Genomic DNA, 17,793 nt, shown 5'->3' on the forward strand with positions numbered 1-17,793 from the left:
ATCCAGCAGCAGAACATCTGGCTCAGGGGTTAGGCATTAGAGAAATCCACAGAACTCTTTTAGAGCAGAAAGATTGTGGTGGGTGGGGGGTGCCTATGCTCTGCAAAATAAACACAATGATTTGAGTATTTGCATTGTATATTGGTTTATCTGTTCTTCGTTGTGGAAGCATTTTTAGAGGATTGCGCTAGCCATGGCAAGTAAGAAACAATTAAAAAATTATGTATTTTGAGAAATGTCTCAGTGGGTTTGTGTCCATACAATGAATGTCAATGGGGGCCAATGTTGTTTGGGCATCAATATTCTTCAGAATATCTCCCTTTGTGCTTTGCAGAACAAAGTAAGTCATACAAGTTTGGAATGACATGAGGGTGAGTATGCAAGAATTTTCATTTTGGGTGAACTATCCCCTTAAGCAGAGAAATCCTCAGATTTTTTTGTTTATTGTAGGCGTACTTTATGGTATCTGTACTTAGTCGTGTGGATTCCTCTCAATAAATATATATATTATATATATTTTAAATATAATGCTTTTTGAAAGCTAATTAAAACAGTAAACTGTTTATCAATGCCATTTTAACACGACATGCACAATAATGCTTATGACAACTGCAATACGTATACAACAAATCAAATAACTTCGGTGCGTTTTTATTTTGCATTCTGACCAGGGCTGTCACAAAGCAGATGCTCTCTCGCAGTGACGTCAGCGCGGGTTTGCCCCTCGCGCATTAGGAGGGAACTACAGGATGAGATGAGCTCGTGCTGGCTGTCACTGCCGCCGCCCTATAGACACCCGTGAACCGGAGCGCGAGCAGGACGACCTCATCCCGATCGAGAGGCCGAGGTGCGAGCCTGTCCCTGACCTCAATCCGGCTCGGATGCTTTGACAACGCTACGCAGACTGAGCAGGCAAGAGAGGAGAGTGTGGGCAGAGACGTTTTTTGGGATATAGCTCTCGGTCTTGCGATGGGATGCACGTTAAGCGCAGAGGAGCGCGCCGCTATGGAGCGGAGCAGAGCCATCGAGAAAAACCTTAAAGAAGACGGAATAAGCGCAGCCAAAGATGTCAAATTACTGCTGCTCGGTAAGTGGCTCGAGAAAAGTCTCGGGGTCTGAGTGACTGCTTTATATGATCTGTCAGAGTGGATTGAATAAGGATTGGATTCTGCAGGTGTGTGTGTGTGTGTGTGTGTGAGGGTGTGAAACAGCACTGACAGCCCGTGTCTTTGCAGGCGGAGGGGAGTCAGGCAAGAGCACCATCGTCAAACAGATGAAGTAAGTAAAATATTTGGTGCTCGGCCATGTTCTACTATAGCGTGGAGTGAGCAGTTAAAGGTTGAGTAGTGTTGGCTTGCGCTGTTCAGGGTGGTAGTGCTGAAACACAAGATACCCCATGAGACAGCGCTGTGCGTTTGTCTGTCCCACTGTGAATAAGTGTGCAGTGAAGCCTGAGGGCGTATGGCTTGTTGTTGTTTCTGATTTTCCAAAGTTCTTTAATGTCTCCCGTTTTTGGCATGTGACACTTGTGTGTTTTGCCACGTTGTGTAATGTTTCTTTTTCCTTTGCGTGTATTTGACAGAGAGAGGGAGAGAGAGACAGTTTATGTGTGTGGGGCATTAGAATCTTTCTCTGTTTTAATCTTAATGGGTGGCTTTTAGTGCTTGATCCCTGCAGTCTCGTTTAGCGTTATCCGCCCATTAAACGGATTTACCGGGAGTGTGCCACCTAACCTTACATTTTCATAACTACACGAGAGATTCAAACCACACTGTCTCCTTTATTCATATGATTCAATGTTTAATACGTGAATACTATTTATTATATAAGAAGGTCAAAACACCCACATACAACAAATATGATATGATTTGAGTTTTTGAGGCACAGTTACATTTGAACTTTTTATTACAGTTAGACAGTTATTGCATAGTTACATATTAACCGTTCACATAAAACATTAAAATGATCAACAATTTAAACACTACAGAAGGACATAGCACAACAGATTGCATAGTTTATAATTATACTACTTTTGCTGTAACAATTTTACTATTTAACTTTACAATAAGCATCCATTCATTGATATTATTTTATGCATTACCTTACAAACAACAGCAACATGAACAAACAATGAACTACGTTTTTTCAGTGTTAATTAATTTTTGTTAATGTTAATTACTACAAAAGTAATTGATCATTGTTTATTTTAGTTCATTATGCATTAACTAATGTATCAAATACAACTTTTAATGTATAAAATGTATTAGAAAATGTTGACATATTAATCTTAATCTAATATTAAGATTAAAATGCTGTATTCTAAGGATTTGTGATTGTTAGTACGTGTTAACTAATGTTAAAAAATTAAACCTTATTGTAAAGTGTTACCACTTTTGCCTCAATATATCCCAGCAGTACTCACCATATTGAAGATCTTGGATTTATCTAATTTAAAGATGAAGCTAAACAGTATTGTAGTATTTAGAAAAATGTTTGTGATGTAAAATTCATAAATATTAAAGTGTTAGGATTCTGAGTAATTTCTTATTAAAGTCACTTATGACAAAGTAAACTACTTTGTGCCATTGGCAACACATTGTACAAAAGGACAGGTTATCTTGCGTACACTGAATTTGAAACATTCTAAAATAAGGTTGGATCATCCGTTTTTCATATGAAGTTTAATTTAAACTCACTCTAATTATAAAAGTATTTTCACTTTCAATCAATTTGGACTTTACTGTATATGCACATGTTTGTGTCAGTATTGTTGGTCTGCCATGTTTGTATGGTAAGTATGTGTCTCTGTAATGGCTCTTCTCTGTTGTCTCTGTGTCAGGATTATCCATGAAGATGGGTTCTCTGGAGATGATGTAAAGCAGTTTAAACCTGTGGTCTATAGCAACACTATTCAGAGCCTTGCCACCATCTTGCGAGCAATGGAGACTCTTGGGATAGAGTACGCAGACAAGGACAGAGCTGTACGTATACATACATGCTCTCACTTATGTGTACATGCACTGTGAGAACCAATAAGATCAAATCTAAACTCTAAACAGTAGTGTAAGAGGTCTGATATACATTAAATATTGTGATGTACTCGAATTTGAATCTTTTATTGATGGATAGTCATTTTAAAAGCTATTGATGTATCTTACCTCAGTTAATTAACCAAGTCACTTAAAGGTGCAGTTTGTAACAATTTTGCAGTAAAATATCCCAAAACCACTAGGCTAGTGTTATATATTTTGTTCAGCTGAGTACTTACAATATCTCAAATGTTTACAACTACTTGTAAATCGTGAGAAAATCGCCATTCTAAATAGTGACACGGGGCTGGGCCGTAGTGATGACGTAGAAACCGCATGACAGTAGTGTCGTGGACAAATGCGGAAGTAGTGTCTAGCGTCTAGGAAGGCACTAGCTTTTTTCTAGCAGTCACTTATTTATGGACCACAATTATTCGCAACATTTATAAAACTTACTTCATTCGCTAACATGATTTCTCGTTCCCGTCTGATTGATGGCCATGAGCGGTGGAGTTGAAGACAACAGATCCTATCATTCCACGTTTTGATCGTGCGCCTCTAGCGGCGGTTAATACAAACTGCACCTTTAATCCATATCTGGATAATAATTATTTATTTACTGTTAAGCCATTATGTAGATTGATGCCTGGAACAGAACAAAATATGTCAGACTTTTTTTCTGCAGTTAATGTACCTGTGCACACCTTGTTTGAGTTGTACTTGGAGGACTTACCTTGTATTAAGCCTGATCAAAAGACCTCTCAGAGGATGAACTGAGCAACAGTGACATCTAGTGAATGAATGTATAAAAGATCATAGTGCTGATCAAAGCACTACACTATTGGAAGAGCTCTATATACAGTACATAAATGTATTTAGATACATTTAATAAGTTATTTTAAACATACAAGTCAAAACATCAAAATAATGTTACTGATATGTTTTAGGCGGATGGTAAGATGGTATTTGATGTGGTCGGCCGTATGGAAGACACTGAGCCATACTCAACAGAACTGTTGGGTGCCATGATGCGTCTGTGGGCTGATGCTGGAACTCAAGCCTGCTTCAACCGCTCACGAGAGTACCAGCTCAACGACTCCGCCCAATAGTGAGTCTCACTTTTATACACACAAATGCAATGAGGTTATGGAATGATTGTATCGTGGTCAGCTGTAATGCAAAAATAATAAATATATATGATTTGTCTTCTTCAGTACAAGACATGTCTTTCTGATGCACACATATTGTTGTATTTCTGAGCATTTACAAATACATTTGATGTTTGTGTTTCCTATTTTTCAGTTATTTGGACTGTTTGCAGCGCATTGGATCTCCAGATTACCTTCCAACTGAACAGGATATTCTTAGAACTCGAGTTAAGACTACTGGCATTGTTGAAACACATTTTTGCTTCAAGAACCTCAATTTTAGGTATTTATTTAATGAGTGTCTAATTTTTACTAATATTAATTATTGAGTTACATGTTAAATGTTTAGTGCTTATTTTGTGAAAAGAATTGAGTCGTAAAAAGCACTCTAAAGTGCCAAAGATCTCTGTGGTGACACCACTCTATGTTTGTCAATAAATCTATTGAACACGCTAAATAAATAGCATAAGAAATGGGGGGATCTTAAATTCACTCTTCAGTATTCAGACTGTAAAAATAAAAAAGCTGAAGATTTGGTTGACCTCTTTTGTATTTTTAATGTACAGGAGTTAGACCGATCAGGCATCTTGTGTGTGTGCACGTGTGTGTACTTGGCTTTACATGTGTCCTAAAAGTGTGTGTGATCTGTTGTCCTCAGGCTGTTTGATGTGGGGGGACAAAGATCAGAGAGAAAAAAATGGATTCACTGCTTTGAGGATGTTACAGCTATTATCTTCTGTGTTGCCCTGAGTGGATACGACCAAATGCTGCATGAAGATGAGACCACGGTGAGCTAATAAACTCAAACTTATGATTACACCTGCTAGTTTATATAACTTGAATACTCAGACTATGGTATATTAACTACATTCAATGATAAATTAACAATATTGTTTAACAGAGCAATCCTATTGTATTTACTAACCACAAGTTACTGAAAAACGTCTTTGAAAGTTAAATGCTCATTTAATTAATTTGCTGTTTTAATCTAAATCTTCGCCCTTCTCTCCACAGAACCGTATGCATGAGTCTCTTATGCTCTTTGACTCCATATGTAATAATAAGTTCTTTGTTGACACTTCCATCATCCTCTTCCTCAACAAGAAAGACCTTTTTGGAGAAAAAATTGTGAAATCTCCACTGACAATCTGCTTCCCAGAATACACAGGTAAACAAATCAAGCATAAATATATAGAAAAAATGTAACACCTAAAAAAGCCTGAAAGCAGTGTTTGACTGCAGAATTAATCATCTTTTTTCTTTCCTATAGGTCCAAATACATTTGAAGCCGCAGCTGCATATGTTCAGAGCCAGTTTGAAAGTAAGAGTCGCTCTCCTAATAAAGAGATCTACTGTCATCTAACCTGTGCTACGGACACAGGAAACATCCAAGTGGTCTTTGATGCTGTCACTGACATCATCATCGCCAATAACCTACGTGGGTGTGGCCTCTATTGAGCTCCAAATCCACTTGTTGCCCTTCGATATTGTAATAAGTGACTGAACTGGCACCCCTGTGACTTTGGCCAAGGCACTCTCTTATTCATATCACTTGACACAACTGTCAAGTTTATTGTTTAGAATATTTCTCCCTTCTTTCACTATTTTGTTTTGTAGTTAGTAAGTGCATTGCTGGAGTAAGTAATGTATGAAGTGAATGTATGAAATAATGTATTTAGTGTAAAATGTGTGTGGCCGGGCATAGTTGCTTTAAGCATGAGTGCATGTGTGTGGGTGTCAGTCACAACGAGTGAGAGTGTTTGTCGGATGATAACACACAAAGTTCTCTGCTGTTTCTGTTCAATTCAAGTGCTGATGTAATTCTTAACAAAAAAATAAATTCAGAAGGATCGGTGTCTATTGCAGGCTTTTCTAAATCTAATATCTAAAAATATCTAAAATACTGAATGCAACATATATGTCATTGGTTGGCTAATCATTTGGCAGGGCTGAATGTCATTTCAGGAACTGAATGTTGTCCAGGGGCAGCCCTTACCCCTTTATTGGGTCTGTGCTCACTGGCTTCAGGCTGTGACATAAAATACCTTACAGTTCATGAAGCACAAACTGTGAAGTTGACAACATTCTCACTCAACATGAGCACAAATAGTTCAACAATCTTTTCAGTTGTTCTCTTCTGTATAAATTATGCGGTAGTTTATTTATTGAACTACAAATGCACGTATTTACATATGTTGCATCGCTCCACTTTTTGTGCACCCTATCAATGTAGGGCTATGGAGACAAACTAACTAGCTTACAAACTTTAGGTGGAGAAATGTAATTTGGAGTTGTATATAACTGAATCACTAAATGAATGAACTATCAGTTCTTTTTTATCTCACTCTCTTGATCCGATTGTGTAATGTGTGTGAATGTGTACAGATGTGTGTGTGTGTTATGCATGCACAGTCTATTCACTCATGACCTGTTACTTAACCCAGATTTCTTCTCCTGTTTCTCTGTTGTGAATGGGTTTTTTGTTTGGTGCACTGAATTTTCTCTTTTCCTCCCTTGGGGTATACAGCATTGTACTGCTGGTTTTAATCTTCTGACTGACCGATAAAATGTTTACATTAAAAGGAAAAAACACAAGCACCAAGCAGTGACTGTGTCCTGATTTGTCTGAACGTGGTTTCTAATAGATTTTAACCTGCAGTAAGCTTAAAATGTAAAAGTGATAGTTCACTCAAAAGTAAAAATTGTGTCATTTTTTATTTACCGTCATGTTGAACACAAAAATTTTTTTACACAATCTGTTTTGTGGCCATACAACGGAAATCAAAGGGGCAGTTTTTTACCTACCAGCATTCTTCAAAATATCTTCTGTGTTCTGCAGAAAAACGTAAGTCATACAGGCTTGGAATGACACAAATGTGAGTAAATGATGAAATAATGTTCTATTTTGGGGTGAATCCCTTTAAAGGCATACATACCAATAATTACATATACATAAATCAGTAGTGTAGCCAGAAAAGAGACTCTGGGTGTGCATTTGAAAAACTGGGTGTGCCACATTTATTAACAGATTAAAGTGCAAAAACCCCAACTCTGCATATAACGTTACAGAATACACTGGGCTGATGTGTAAAACTAAACTCGCCACATATCCATAAAACTATATAAATTTTATATTTATATAAATTATCAAATATAACTATTCATTACATTCAACAACAACAACGCCGTAACACATAAACAGTACCGTTAATAATGCCTCAAAGGGGGAGACGGCGTGGCCTTGACCTTGAATGCGTCAATTGACTGCTTATCATGTGACAGACACACCGCAGAAGACAGCAGCTGTATGACTGATGTATTGCTTTTACGTAATTTTTCTTTTTTATTCAAAATATTCACAAACTTTTTAACTATGATATGAAATATCTGATATTCCGATTGTCAAATATGTGTATATGAATGTGTTTTGTTGTTTAAACACTTTTATAATGATCGCGTTAGTTGAGCTAACAGTTATAAGCGGGCGCTGTTTGTTTGTGCCGCATTTACAGCACGTGAATTTAAATGTATGAAGCCTAAAATAAACATTATGTGATTGAAAGCACTGCATAGTTGTGATATGTGAGAGGATTGAGTAAGTCTGTCTCTGGCTCAGTGCCAGCCAAAGCGCCGAATGTTCTAATCACACCGGTGTGATCGTATACGCGCCAAAGGGTTAACTTAAGACTTAAAAAAAATCTGCATTTATTTTTAGGTGGCTACGCCACTGACATAAATAATTTCATATTTACATAGATACAATCAATTCTCGAGCGCACTCACATGACATTTACACGTAATTGTGACGCACACACCAGCAGCTCTCGCTATTTATACGGCCAGATTCATCCACGGAATCATCACGTAATCTTTGGAATTAAAGTGGGGAGAATGGACCCGTGTGACTGTTCTAAGAGTGAGTATATGAACTACATCTATAACCACATCTAGCCTACCTCATTATAGAATAACATTTGGAGTAACATAACAACAACATGCGATGGCGCGGTAAGACCATTCTGTCTGTGTTGCAGCTGGATCGTGTAACTGCGGGCAGGACTGCAAATGCACGAAATGCACGTGCGCAAAATACAAGAAAAGTGAGTCGCATAACTAGCACAGGGGGAAAAATCGGTACGTCCAAGGTTCTGCAGAATTAAACAAATTTCGCTTTGTTTCGACTCGGTAGGTTGCACTGGCTGTCCATCTGGATGCAGCAGCAGCAAGGGTACGAAGAGCTGTGAGAGTGCGTGCAAGGACAAGGAGAAATCGTGCGACACACACTGCTGCAAATGAATGTAATTGATAAGAGCTCTGACATGTCGTGCTTAAACGCATATTCTATGACGTAATTACTTGACTGTTTGTATTTCTTTGTCGTGCTGATTATTTGTCAATTAGATTGACATACGAATGGAACTGTATCACATATTTCCTGCTTACGCATAGAGGTCAATACAGTGGACAGCTACAGTAACCCTTCACACAAACGCATAATGTATACCTAAATGGACATCTAAAATTTGTCAAATAAGTGTGAAAAATCAAACCTTGTTTTAAATTTCATAAAAGCAATAAAATGTGTGAAAAAAATGTGTCATCTTTTAAAAATATCTAATATACAACCAATATTAATTTAATTCATTTGCTGCATTTAATTGTACTGGTGATGATTGTTTTAAAAGTAGCCAATCCAATATCACATTCAGTGATCCATAGTGAGCACCTATCCAATCCGGATGAAGAGCGTCACATTAGCCACGCCTCTTTAGTGCTACAGGCCAATGATACTATCGCACAGAGACGCACGCACTCACTTACAAGCTAGAAAGGAAATGTCAAAAAATGATGTTAATATGTTGAGTTTCGCTAAAAATGGCAAGTGAATAGATTATGTTTATATCTTTAGTGGGCAATTTCTGTATGACTTTTCTGACCAGGCGCTATGACTGTAGTCTTATCAGGCAGCGGCCATCTGCGGAAGTACTTTTGTTGACCCATTTGAGAGAATAACGTATATGTTAAATACGGGGTATGTATGTACATTGAAAGGTACGACAGGCTTTCTTATAATTCGTATACTGTGTTCTCAAACATGAGTGCATTGTATTTGTTATAGTCATCGCAGGTGTCATTGACCGAGCACATGACGGCCAGTATGTTCGGCTTCGGTCGCCTCTCCGCCGAGGGGAAAGTCGGAATCGCATCGGGGGTTGTGTTTTTCTCTATGCTAATATCTAGAACACTCATCTCAGAGCAGGTTGACAAAAACACCCGTGCTTCGCTGTTTCGCATTCAGTTCATTCTCTTCATTAACTCCCTTCTGCTTCTCGGCTCGCTTCACATCTGGAAACGTGTGGTGAGAAGACTGTGTGGGACCAGAGCTGCGCCTACCTTCCCGCAGAGATGCTGGCGTCTTGTTGTTCTGCTGTTTCTTATTCTCGTTCATGGGAGCTACTTTAGTATGTTTTTCCTCGTGGACAGGGATCCACATTGGTTTTCATTACTGAGTTTCTCGTGTTTGGGAATTTATGTAATCCTGCTGTTCTTCCTGGTGGTTTTCGGATGCTTAAATCGCTTTCGCAGGCTTCTCTCACACAGCCGAGCCACTGAAGATGTGGTAGCTAGTGGATCCACCAGCCAGACAGTGTTGGCATTAATATTAACAGCAATATTGGCAGTGTATGGTTTGGTAAACGCAGCGCAGCCTCCACGGGTGGTTGATGTGGAGATCCCAATGGAGAAGCTTCCTGAGTCTTTGAGTGGACTCAAGCTGGTGCTTCTGTCAGACATACATCTGGGACCCACAATAGGCTACACCAAACTGCAGCGCATCATTACTATGGTGAATGAGCTGGATCCAGGTGACTACATCACAGCATTAAGAGGTTTCACTGTAACATTTTAAATGCTGATATGTATTTAACATATCTTGTCTGAATCTTTGTGTACTGTAGATGTGGTGGTCATTGTGGGCGATTTGACGGACTCTCAGGTAACTAGACTGAGGAGCGCTGCAGAACCATTGGGACAGATAAAGGTTCGACTGGGTTCCTATTTCGCTACAGGTCAGTTTTAGTAGAAATGCAAGATAAATAAGGCAAAAACAATATGCCTGATTTATGTATAACAATTTTTTGTGTGTGTGGTTTTAAGGCAATCATGACTACTACACTGCAGATGTCGAAGGCTGGTTTGAGCTTTTGCGTTCAATGGGCATTCAGCCACTTCACAACAGTCATGCAAAAGTGTTCCGCCCTGAACAAACTCAAGACTGGATTTGCCTTGCGGGCATCGATGACCTGGAGGCCCGTATGCTGCGGTTAGTCAATAGCTGAAGTCTTAGAAAACAACAAAACGACTCTTTGAATATTTACAAATGTTGTGCTTTTCATGTGATTTGCTGATGGGCTTATGAAAGTGTTGTTTTGGTTAAAGATACCCAGGCCATGGCATGGATGTTGAGAAAGCTCTCAGTGGTTGCAGTGCAGAGAGCCCCATTATTCTTCTTGCACATCAACCCCATGCTGCCAAACAGGCTCTTCAGCAAAGGCCAGACATCAGCTTGGTACTTTCAGGTACATTTTATGGTCTTCACAATTATTTTTTTAAAGTGCAGTTTTAAGTACAAACTGTTGCAATTTGCCAATGACAAATTCATCTCTAACTGGGCGTAAAATGCTAATTTGTGTTATGTAGGTCACACACATGCTGGTCAGCTGTTCCCCCTCACCATCCTGGCATTTCTGGCAAACCCATTTTTCTGTGGACTCTACCGTGTCTCTGAACACACTATGGTCTATGTTACTCCTGGAACGGGTTATTATGGCATTCCAATGAGAATTGCAAGTCATTCAGAAATCACAAAAATTATACTGAAACGTGCATGAAACCACATACTCACAGGGTTAAAATTAATATATTCCCTTAAACAATTTCATGACCTCATTGCTGCATGATACTTTACACAATTATACATAGGTAGTTGACAAATAAACCATATTTTGCTATGTCACAATTTATATCTGTCAACTACCCACATATGTAAATATAAATATTTTAAAGTAATTAATACAACTAAGCTGACTTCAACAGGCAAAAAGGAACAGACAGGAAAAGGCCTGTTTTACTGTACACGAGTCAGCACAGTGTGGGACAACCTAAGAGATTCAAGCCTGTTAGCTTTTTCAGTGTGGTATTGTATTTGTTTGCCAAAATATTTGAGTAATTCAAGCACTTTAATATGAAAATATTTCAATTCCAAAGTGCCCGTTTTTTTTTAACGAATGCACATGCATTTGTTTTATCCAGGCCTACTATCTTCTTTGTGATGCATATTTACGACCGTAATCAAACTGAAATTTATTGCACTGTTTCAACTGTCAGTTATGTGAAAATCAGGGATGTCATTAACAGTCTACAGTGATTTTAGGTTTTTGTGATTAAAGGTTCTTACTGCAAAACGTCAGTCTCAAAATAGGCTTTTTCTACTTTAGACCCCAATAAAGCCTAGAACAGGGGCCGGTTGAACTGCTTAGACTAGTCTTACAAGTTTGTCATCTATTTTTTTTTCTGGTCAAAACTTCAAGTCAGTTACACATAAAAAGGTAGATTTGTCTAATTGAAATATGGAAAGAGATTAGTCCCATCTAATTGCTAGTCTGTGAGAATAGTTAAAAGTGATAATTCACATAAAAATGAAAATTCTGTCAACATTCACTCACCCTCTTGTCATTTCGATTTCTTCTGCAGAACACAAAAGAAGATATTTTGAAGAATGCTGGTAACTGAACAGCACTGGCCCCCTTTCACTTCTATTGTATGGACACAAAACCAATGCAATTGGGTGCTGGTTAACAACATTTTTAAAAAATATCTTCTTTGTGTTCTGCCAAAGAAAGTCATTCAAGATTGAAATGGCAAGAGGGTGAGTAAATGTTGACAGAATTTTCATTTTTGGGTGAACTATCACTTTCAACTTAGACAGAGGCTATGTTTATTCAATTGGCCCCATATATATTTTATGTGTTGACAATTTGGTGAGCAAATGCAAAAACAAGGACTTATTTACATTAATTGTTAAAAAATTTATTTTCTCGAACAAGTGAAAAAAAATCATCAGGCTATGGTGAGAAAGTTTACTTCTCGGGTGGCGGGGCTTTTTTCTTTACAGCCCGTATCAGCGCTTGCTGATAGACCGGATAGAGTTTGTGACAGCCGTCCATGCATGTTCTCACGGCATCTGTCAGTGAGTCTTCCCGCATCTCCCCCTCAGCATTCAAACCAGACACTTGATTTAGATTTGGAAGCAGAGCCAAGGTGACACATCCCTGATTTTCTCCGTACCCCGCCTGCCAGTTCCCGCACTCCTCTGTGTATGACGGATCAACGAGACAAGAGTCTCCGTTCTGTCGCAGCGCACAGCCCAACACCACATCGTACATTTCAATGCCGCCATCCGCCAGGGCCATAGAAGCGCATGTAATCGCATGTGCAAGAATCGAGCCGTCGTTCTCCAAAACCATGACATTAACTTCGATCTGAGACCGCGGGTATTTGTGCAGGCAAACACCTGGCTGCAAGCTCTCGAGCAGCGCAGCGGACAGGTCTCGTTCCTCGCTGCCCTGGATCCAGGCACCTCGTTTTAAACAGGAAAACGGCGCAAGCCTAAAGTCGCAAACGAGACGACCGGTTTTCATGTCCGTTTCGTCTTTGCGTTCGGTTTCTTTTGGGCCGTACACCGAACAAATGATCTTGGTGTTTCCAGCCTCTAGGTAAGCAGATCCTTTGGCCTGACTGATGAGTCCGCACCGCGCGAACACTGGCCGGACATCTCCATTCCCTCGGACACCTTGCCTGCTGCTGCTTTCAGGAACTTTATCAGGTGAAAGAAAAAGTAGCGGGGATTGTGACTCCTCTGGCCCACGAATACGTTTTGTGTCAAATGGCATTTTCAAAGAGCCCACGTGTTTACGAAGGGAACTCTTTCAAAAGCGAAAATCTTTAGATCTTGTTCGATGCATAAAATGTGGTACTGTCATGCTCTACCGCCATCTGTTGGATAGGCGTGACATGACAAAGTTAAAGTTCCCTGGCTGACCCAAAACTCGACAACTGGTTTGACTTTTAATTTCTGCATTTAGAAGTAGGAAACGGGCACTTAAAAAACTTGAGTATTGTTAAACGTTAAAAATCCACGTCTCTTTTCTTCAAAAGCATATGTAATTTGTCCTAAGTCTGATTTATTTATGTATTAATTCGGTAAGCCCTCGTGAAAGATAATAATTGTATTACTTTTGGGAAAAATAAAGAAAGAAATAACTAAGCAAAGCAATGAAAGTTCACAATTTTCTGCCTCATGCTGCCTTCACGTGCTCTCGGAAATTCGATAACTCCCACTTCAACCCGGAAATAATTTATGGAACGGTGCTCTTTTAATGTTAGAAGATACTTGTAATGTTTTACTTCTATAAAATCATTAGTGACATTAATGTTTTATTGTTACTAAATCCAGACGTTCCTGGGTTGAAGTGGGAATTGTCGAATTTAGAGAGCACGTGAATGCAAGAGACACGCCTCACAAGAACGTCAAATGTTGATACAGGGTGTTCAAAAAGGGTCGCAAAGGTTCACAAAGCTTTTAGGTTAAACCTAAAATGACCAACGTGAGTTATTTTTGTTCTAGACAAAATTAAGTTGAGGTCGCTTAACGTTACCTGTCGCTCTTGTGTGAAATCAGAAGCAAATTCCCCCTAACATACATCTTTAGCGAAGCAAACATTTGGGCTCGGAGCCCACTGTTACATACGCTAACAAGTCTTTACAACATTTCTCACCTTGAGATGACATTTTTAAAGGGTCTTACTTGAGGCAGCCTTTCTCGCTTTACTAAACAGAACAGTGATTTTGGATAAGTGCGCGGATGCATTGGAAATACAGCGCTCGTTTTAATAGTGGAACGCTGCTGGTTATTATTTTAGAGAAGAAGAGAACTTAACATATTTACCTTACAAACTGGAGTATAAGTTCATCTCTAAGACTTGAGCTCGTATTGACCATGGAGGAACTGGCCCGGGAGAGTATACGCAGCATCAGTATCCTGTCCAAACCTGCGCGGGATTCGGACGTCCCGCGGCTCGGCTCGTTTGGGGCCATTTTCATCATGCTTAAATCTGCCCTCGGCGCGGGGCTACTTAACTTTCCATGGGCCTTTGAGAAGGCTGGTGGTGTGTCCACAGCCATCAGTGTGGAGATGGTGTGTTGTATTGTAATTCTGACCAATGTAGATCATTTTTACATTAGGACACTTAACGTTACAGGTGCAACAGTGTGCAAATTGAATTGAGTATTTTTTTTATCGTAAGTGCCCAAGGTCCAGCTTCATTCGGGAGAGTATAGAATATTTCATTCTGAAATACCTTTAACTTGTTACTTGCCTTGCAGTGAGTTTTTGGTAATAATGAGCAAGTTTTCATGTGCGCAAATTACATTTGCTGTGGTGTAATTCCTTAATAAAATGAGAAAGTTAAACCGTTTCTACAGTTTCACTATTCAAACTAGTGTTGTTGGTGTTTTAGAGAAAGTGTGCTTAATGTGCACATGGGGAGGGGTCCATATCTTTACAGGGATACAGCTCTTTAGCAAAAAACCTCAAATTAGTCACGTCTTTGCCATAAGAGTGGCGGTGTGGTCCCTCGGTGGCAGGTTGCATAGCAGGTTTTAGTGTTCTCCTGAAACTCGAAGTTCCTTGCTATCCTGCCTAAGGTGTTTAACACAGTGCCGCTAATATGGATATAGCTGAAGCATATCCATTTTGCAGTTTAACACATTTCTCTCTCTCTCTCTATCAGGTGTCTCTGGTATTTCTGATCAGCGGCTTGGTCATTCTTGGCTATGCTTCATCGATTAGCCGGCAAAACACGTATCATGATGTGGTGCGTGAGGTGTGTGGACGAAGGATCGGACATCTGTGTGAAATCTGCTTTGTTTTCAACCTCTTCATGATCTCAGTTGCCTTTCTGGTGGTTGTGCAGGACCAACTGGATAAATGTGAGTTGTGCACTTATGTCTGCTGTGCTGCTGTCTTTAAGTCATTGTGCTCATGTGCACATTAACAGTGTTTGTTTGTTTCAGTGTGTCTGTCTCTGTATGAGACAGTGACGGGTGCCACAGAAGAAGAGATGCCATATCATTGGTACACAGATCATCGTTTTGCACTTTTTCTCATGTGCCTCATTATCATCCTCCCACTTTCAATACCCAAAGAGATTGGCATTCAGAAATACACCAGGTGTGTGGGAAAAGCTGATATACTGTATGTTAGTCCCTGAATATTTCGACACCATATAAAACTTTCATCAGTTACAAGTCAAGTGAGAAGGACTGTTGTGCATATTGCATATTTCTCTCCCACCACGTCTGCTAGTTTAACCTACATTCTGTCACCTCAAATAGCTTTTTCATGTGTAATACTTCTAGTGTTCTGGGGACTCTGGCTGCTACATACCTTGGCGTGGCTGTAATTGTAAAATATTACCTGAAAGATGAGCACACAGCTGACCTCACACCAGAGCACAGTGAAGGGTGAGATTTGAGAGTAGGTCTAAATATGGATGTTTTATTATATGCACATGTAAGTTTTGGGTATATATGTTGGTTTGTCCATGTAAGTGTATAACAAGAATTTTATACATGTTGTGTTTGGTCAGGTTGGACTCATGGGCTTCCATGATCAGTGTGGTTCCTACTATCTGTTTTGGTTTCCAGGTCAGATTGTATAAAGAAATCCTGTATTTATTTACATCAGTAATGCATACTTCCATATACAGATACGCACACACTTTCTCTTTCGTACCTTTAATCATTATGACTACTTAATATACTCATATGTATGCTGTGTTGTTTATTTATGGGTTTATTTGAATTACAGTGTCATGAAGCATCTATTGCCATATACAGCAGCATGCAGAACAAAAAAATCACACACTGGGTCTTTATCTCAGTTACTTCTATGGTTTTCTGCCTGCTAATTTATACTCTCACTGGTGAGTCAAATGTGATAAGTTTTCCCATTTATAGAGCTCGCTGTAATCTTATCTTAATGATATTTTCTTTTTGATGTTTTCTTACACTGAGAGACTGACACATTGTCACAATACTGCAGGTGTGTTTGGATTTCTTACATTTGGACGGGAAGTAGCCTCAGATATCCTGATGTCATATCCTGGAAATGATGTAGTGATGATTATTGCTAGGCTGCTCTTTGGAATTTCAATCGTAACAATTTATCCTATAATACTGCTGCTTGGCAGGTACTGTAATAAAAATACTGTACTATACACTGAAATAACGGCATGCACACACTTATGTGCCAATGATTGTGCCTTGTTCACAGGTCAGTGATTCTAACACAAATATTGCGGTATTGGGAAAGACGGGCTATGATCACATCTGTGTTTGAGTGTCAGTGCCGTGTAGTTCTGACAATTCTCTGGATCGCTGTGACTCTCCTCATTGCCATATTTGTACCAGACATGAGTGAGATCATCAGTGTAATCGGGGGAATTAGTGCCTTCTTCATATTTATTTTTCCTGGTGAGACATTTAATGATACAATCTACAGTCCGTTTACCATCACAGTCAGCACACAAGCATGCGTGCATTCACACTGATGGTGTTACTGATAAAGCTCACTCTTTGCAGGCCTGTGTCTCATTTTTGCCATGCAGACTGAACCTATAAATTACAGGATGAGGTGGGTAACATCTGTGTTGTATGTTTTAAGAGACTGTGTTTTATGTCTAGTGACTTTTAATGTGTTGGCTTTGTTTTCGGTGCTTTTAATGTTGTTAATATTTATCAAAGCTTTATTTCTGTCATTTTCAGAAACTTCTTGACGGGTTGGGGAGTGGTTACTGTTATCACAGGAATTTTTATCTTTGGTCAGAGCACCACTATTGCTGTTATGGAGCTCATGCACAAGTTCTAATCATTGTTTCAACAAATTTTGTTCATAAAATGGATAAATAAATATTTTTATTGATAGAATTTGATGGCAAGATCCCATACAGAGATTCACGGAGAAGATATTTTGTTTGCTGTTGTGCCTTTAAATGTAATTTATAGCAAATAAAATTATATTTTTGTGTGTGTTTAAACAAGAATAAGAAATGCATTTAAATGCCTCATATGAAATGTCTGTATTTGGATGCTATGTAAGAATATAGGCCTAAATATTAATTTAAATAATGACTGTTTTAAACATTTGCAATAACCTAATAAATTAAGTTAACATTTTGTTTAAAGGTGAGTGTGAAATTGCATAAAGTGGACATTATTCAGTTGACTCCATAAATAAGCACCATGATATACTCCATGTTACAGTTCATGAGCACAACTTCCCATGTATTTAATTAATTTACACAGCTGACAAAAAAAAATTCTAATGGTTTTATTGTAAATATCATTATGAATAATCAGCAGTTTACCATTACAAGATTCTTGTATGTAGTGTATTTTGGCCAGTAGGATTTAATGGTCTATTGGTTCCCTGTAGAGGCCAACATAGACCATGATAGTTTACAATACAATTTCCATTATAACCATTAAATCCATTA

General features: G+C 38.9%; 5 protein-coding genes across 6 annotated transcripts; 4 read left to right on the plus strand and 1 right to left on the minus strand.

Moving 5' to 3' along the window:
* The first annotated feature begins 672 nt into the window (after positions 1-672).
* gnao1b (guanine nucleotide binding protein (G protein), alpha activating activity polypeptide O, b) lies at positions 673-6,770 on the plus strand. Its single transcript, XM_057342537.1, has 8 exons — positions 673-1,087; positions 1,236-1,278; positions 2,840-2,981; positions 3,977-4,137; positions 4,332-4,460; positions 4,836-4,965; positions 5,192-5,345; positions 5,448-6,770. The coding sequence occupies exons 1-8, from the start codon at positions 970-972 to the stop codon at positions 5,633-5,635; spliced, it is 1,065 nt and encodes a 354-aa protein (XP_057198520.1). The 5' UTR covers positions 673-969; the 3' UTR covers positions 5,636-6,770.
* A 1,190-nt stretch (positions 6,771-7,960) lies between these two features.
* mtbl (metallothionein-B-like) lies at positions 7,961-8,782 on the plus strand. Its single transcript, XM_057335253.1, has 3 exons — positions 7,961-8,093; positions 8,212-8,277; positions 8,367-8,782. Exons 1-3 carry the CDS (start codon positions 7,961-7,963, stop codon positions 8,471-8,473), a joined length of 306 nt encoding a protein of 101 aa, XP_057191236.1. The 3' UTR covers positions 8,474-8,782.
* A 120-nt stretch (positions 8,783-8,902) lies between these two features.
* tmppe (transmembrane protein with metallophosphoesterase domain) lies at positions 8,903-11,662 on the plus strand. Of its 2 annotated transcripts, XM_057335242.1 has the most exons (6): positions 8,903-9,209; positions 9,297-10,041; positions 10,135-10,245; positions 10,334-10,499; positions 10,616-10,755; positions 10,877-11,662. In XM_057335242.1, exons 2-6 carry the CDS (start codon positions 9,324-9,326, stop codon positions 11,065-11,067), a joined length of 1,326 nt encoding a protein of 441 aa, XP_057191225.1. In that variant the 5' UTR covers positions 8,903-9,209; positions 9,297-9,323; the 3' UTR covers positions 11,068-11,662. The 2 variants fall into 2 exon arrangements, with proteins under 2 accessions (XP_057191225.1, XP_057191217.1); XM_057335234.1 differs by having other exon boundaries at positions 8,907-10,041.
* A 556-nt stretch (positions 11,663-12,218) lies between these two features.
* On the minus strand, positions 12,219-13,368 carry exosc6 (exosome component 6). The gene has a single exon (XM_057340285.1). The coding sequence runs from the start codon at positions 13,126-13,128 to the stop codon at positions 12,316-12,318; it is 813 nt and encodes a 270-aa protein (XP_057196268.1). The 5' UTR covers positions 13,129-13,368; the 3' UTR covers positions 12,219-12,315.
* A 372-nt stretch (positions 13,369-13,740) lies between these two features.
* Positions 13,741-17,433, plus strand: slc38a8b (solute carrier family 38 member 8b). Its single transcript, XM_057340279.1, has 10 exons — positions 13,741-14,432; positions 15,028-15,226; positions 15,311-15,467; positions 15,656-15,760; positions 15,886-15,943; positions 16,107-16,221; positions 16,341-16,488; positions 16,572-16,771; positions 16,880-16,931; positions 17,063-17,433. The coding sequence occupies exons 1-10, from the start codon at positions 14,235-14,237 to the stop codon at positions 17,163-17,165; spliced, it is 1,335 nt and encodes a 444-aa protein (XP_057196262.1). The 5' UTR covers positions 13,741-14,234; the 3' UTR covers positions 17,166-17,433.
* Positions 17,434-17,793: the final 360 nt, after the last annotated feature.

The sequence above is a fragment of the Triplophysa rosa genome, linkage group LG1, assembly GCF_024868665.1.
Source record: "Triplophysa rosa linkage group LG1, Trosa_1v2, whole genome shotgun sequence".
Lineage (NCBI taxonomy): Eukaryota > Metazoa > Chordata > Actinopteri > Cypriniformes > Nemacheilidae > Triplophysa > Triplophysa rosa.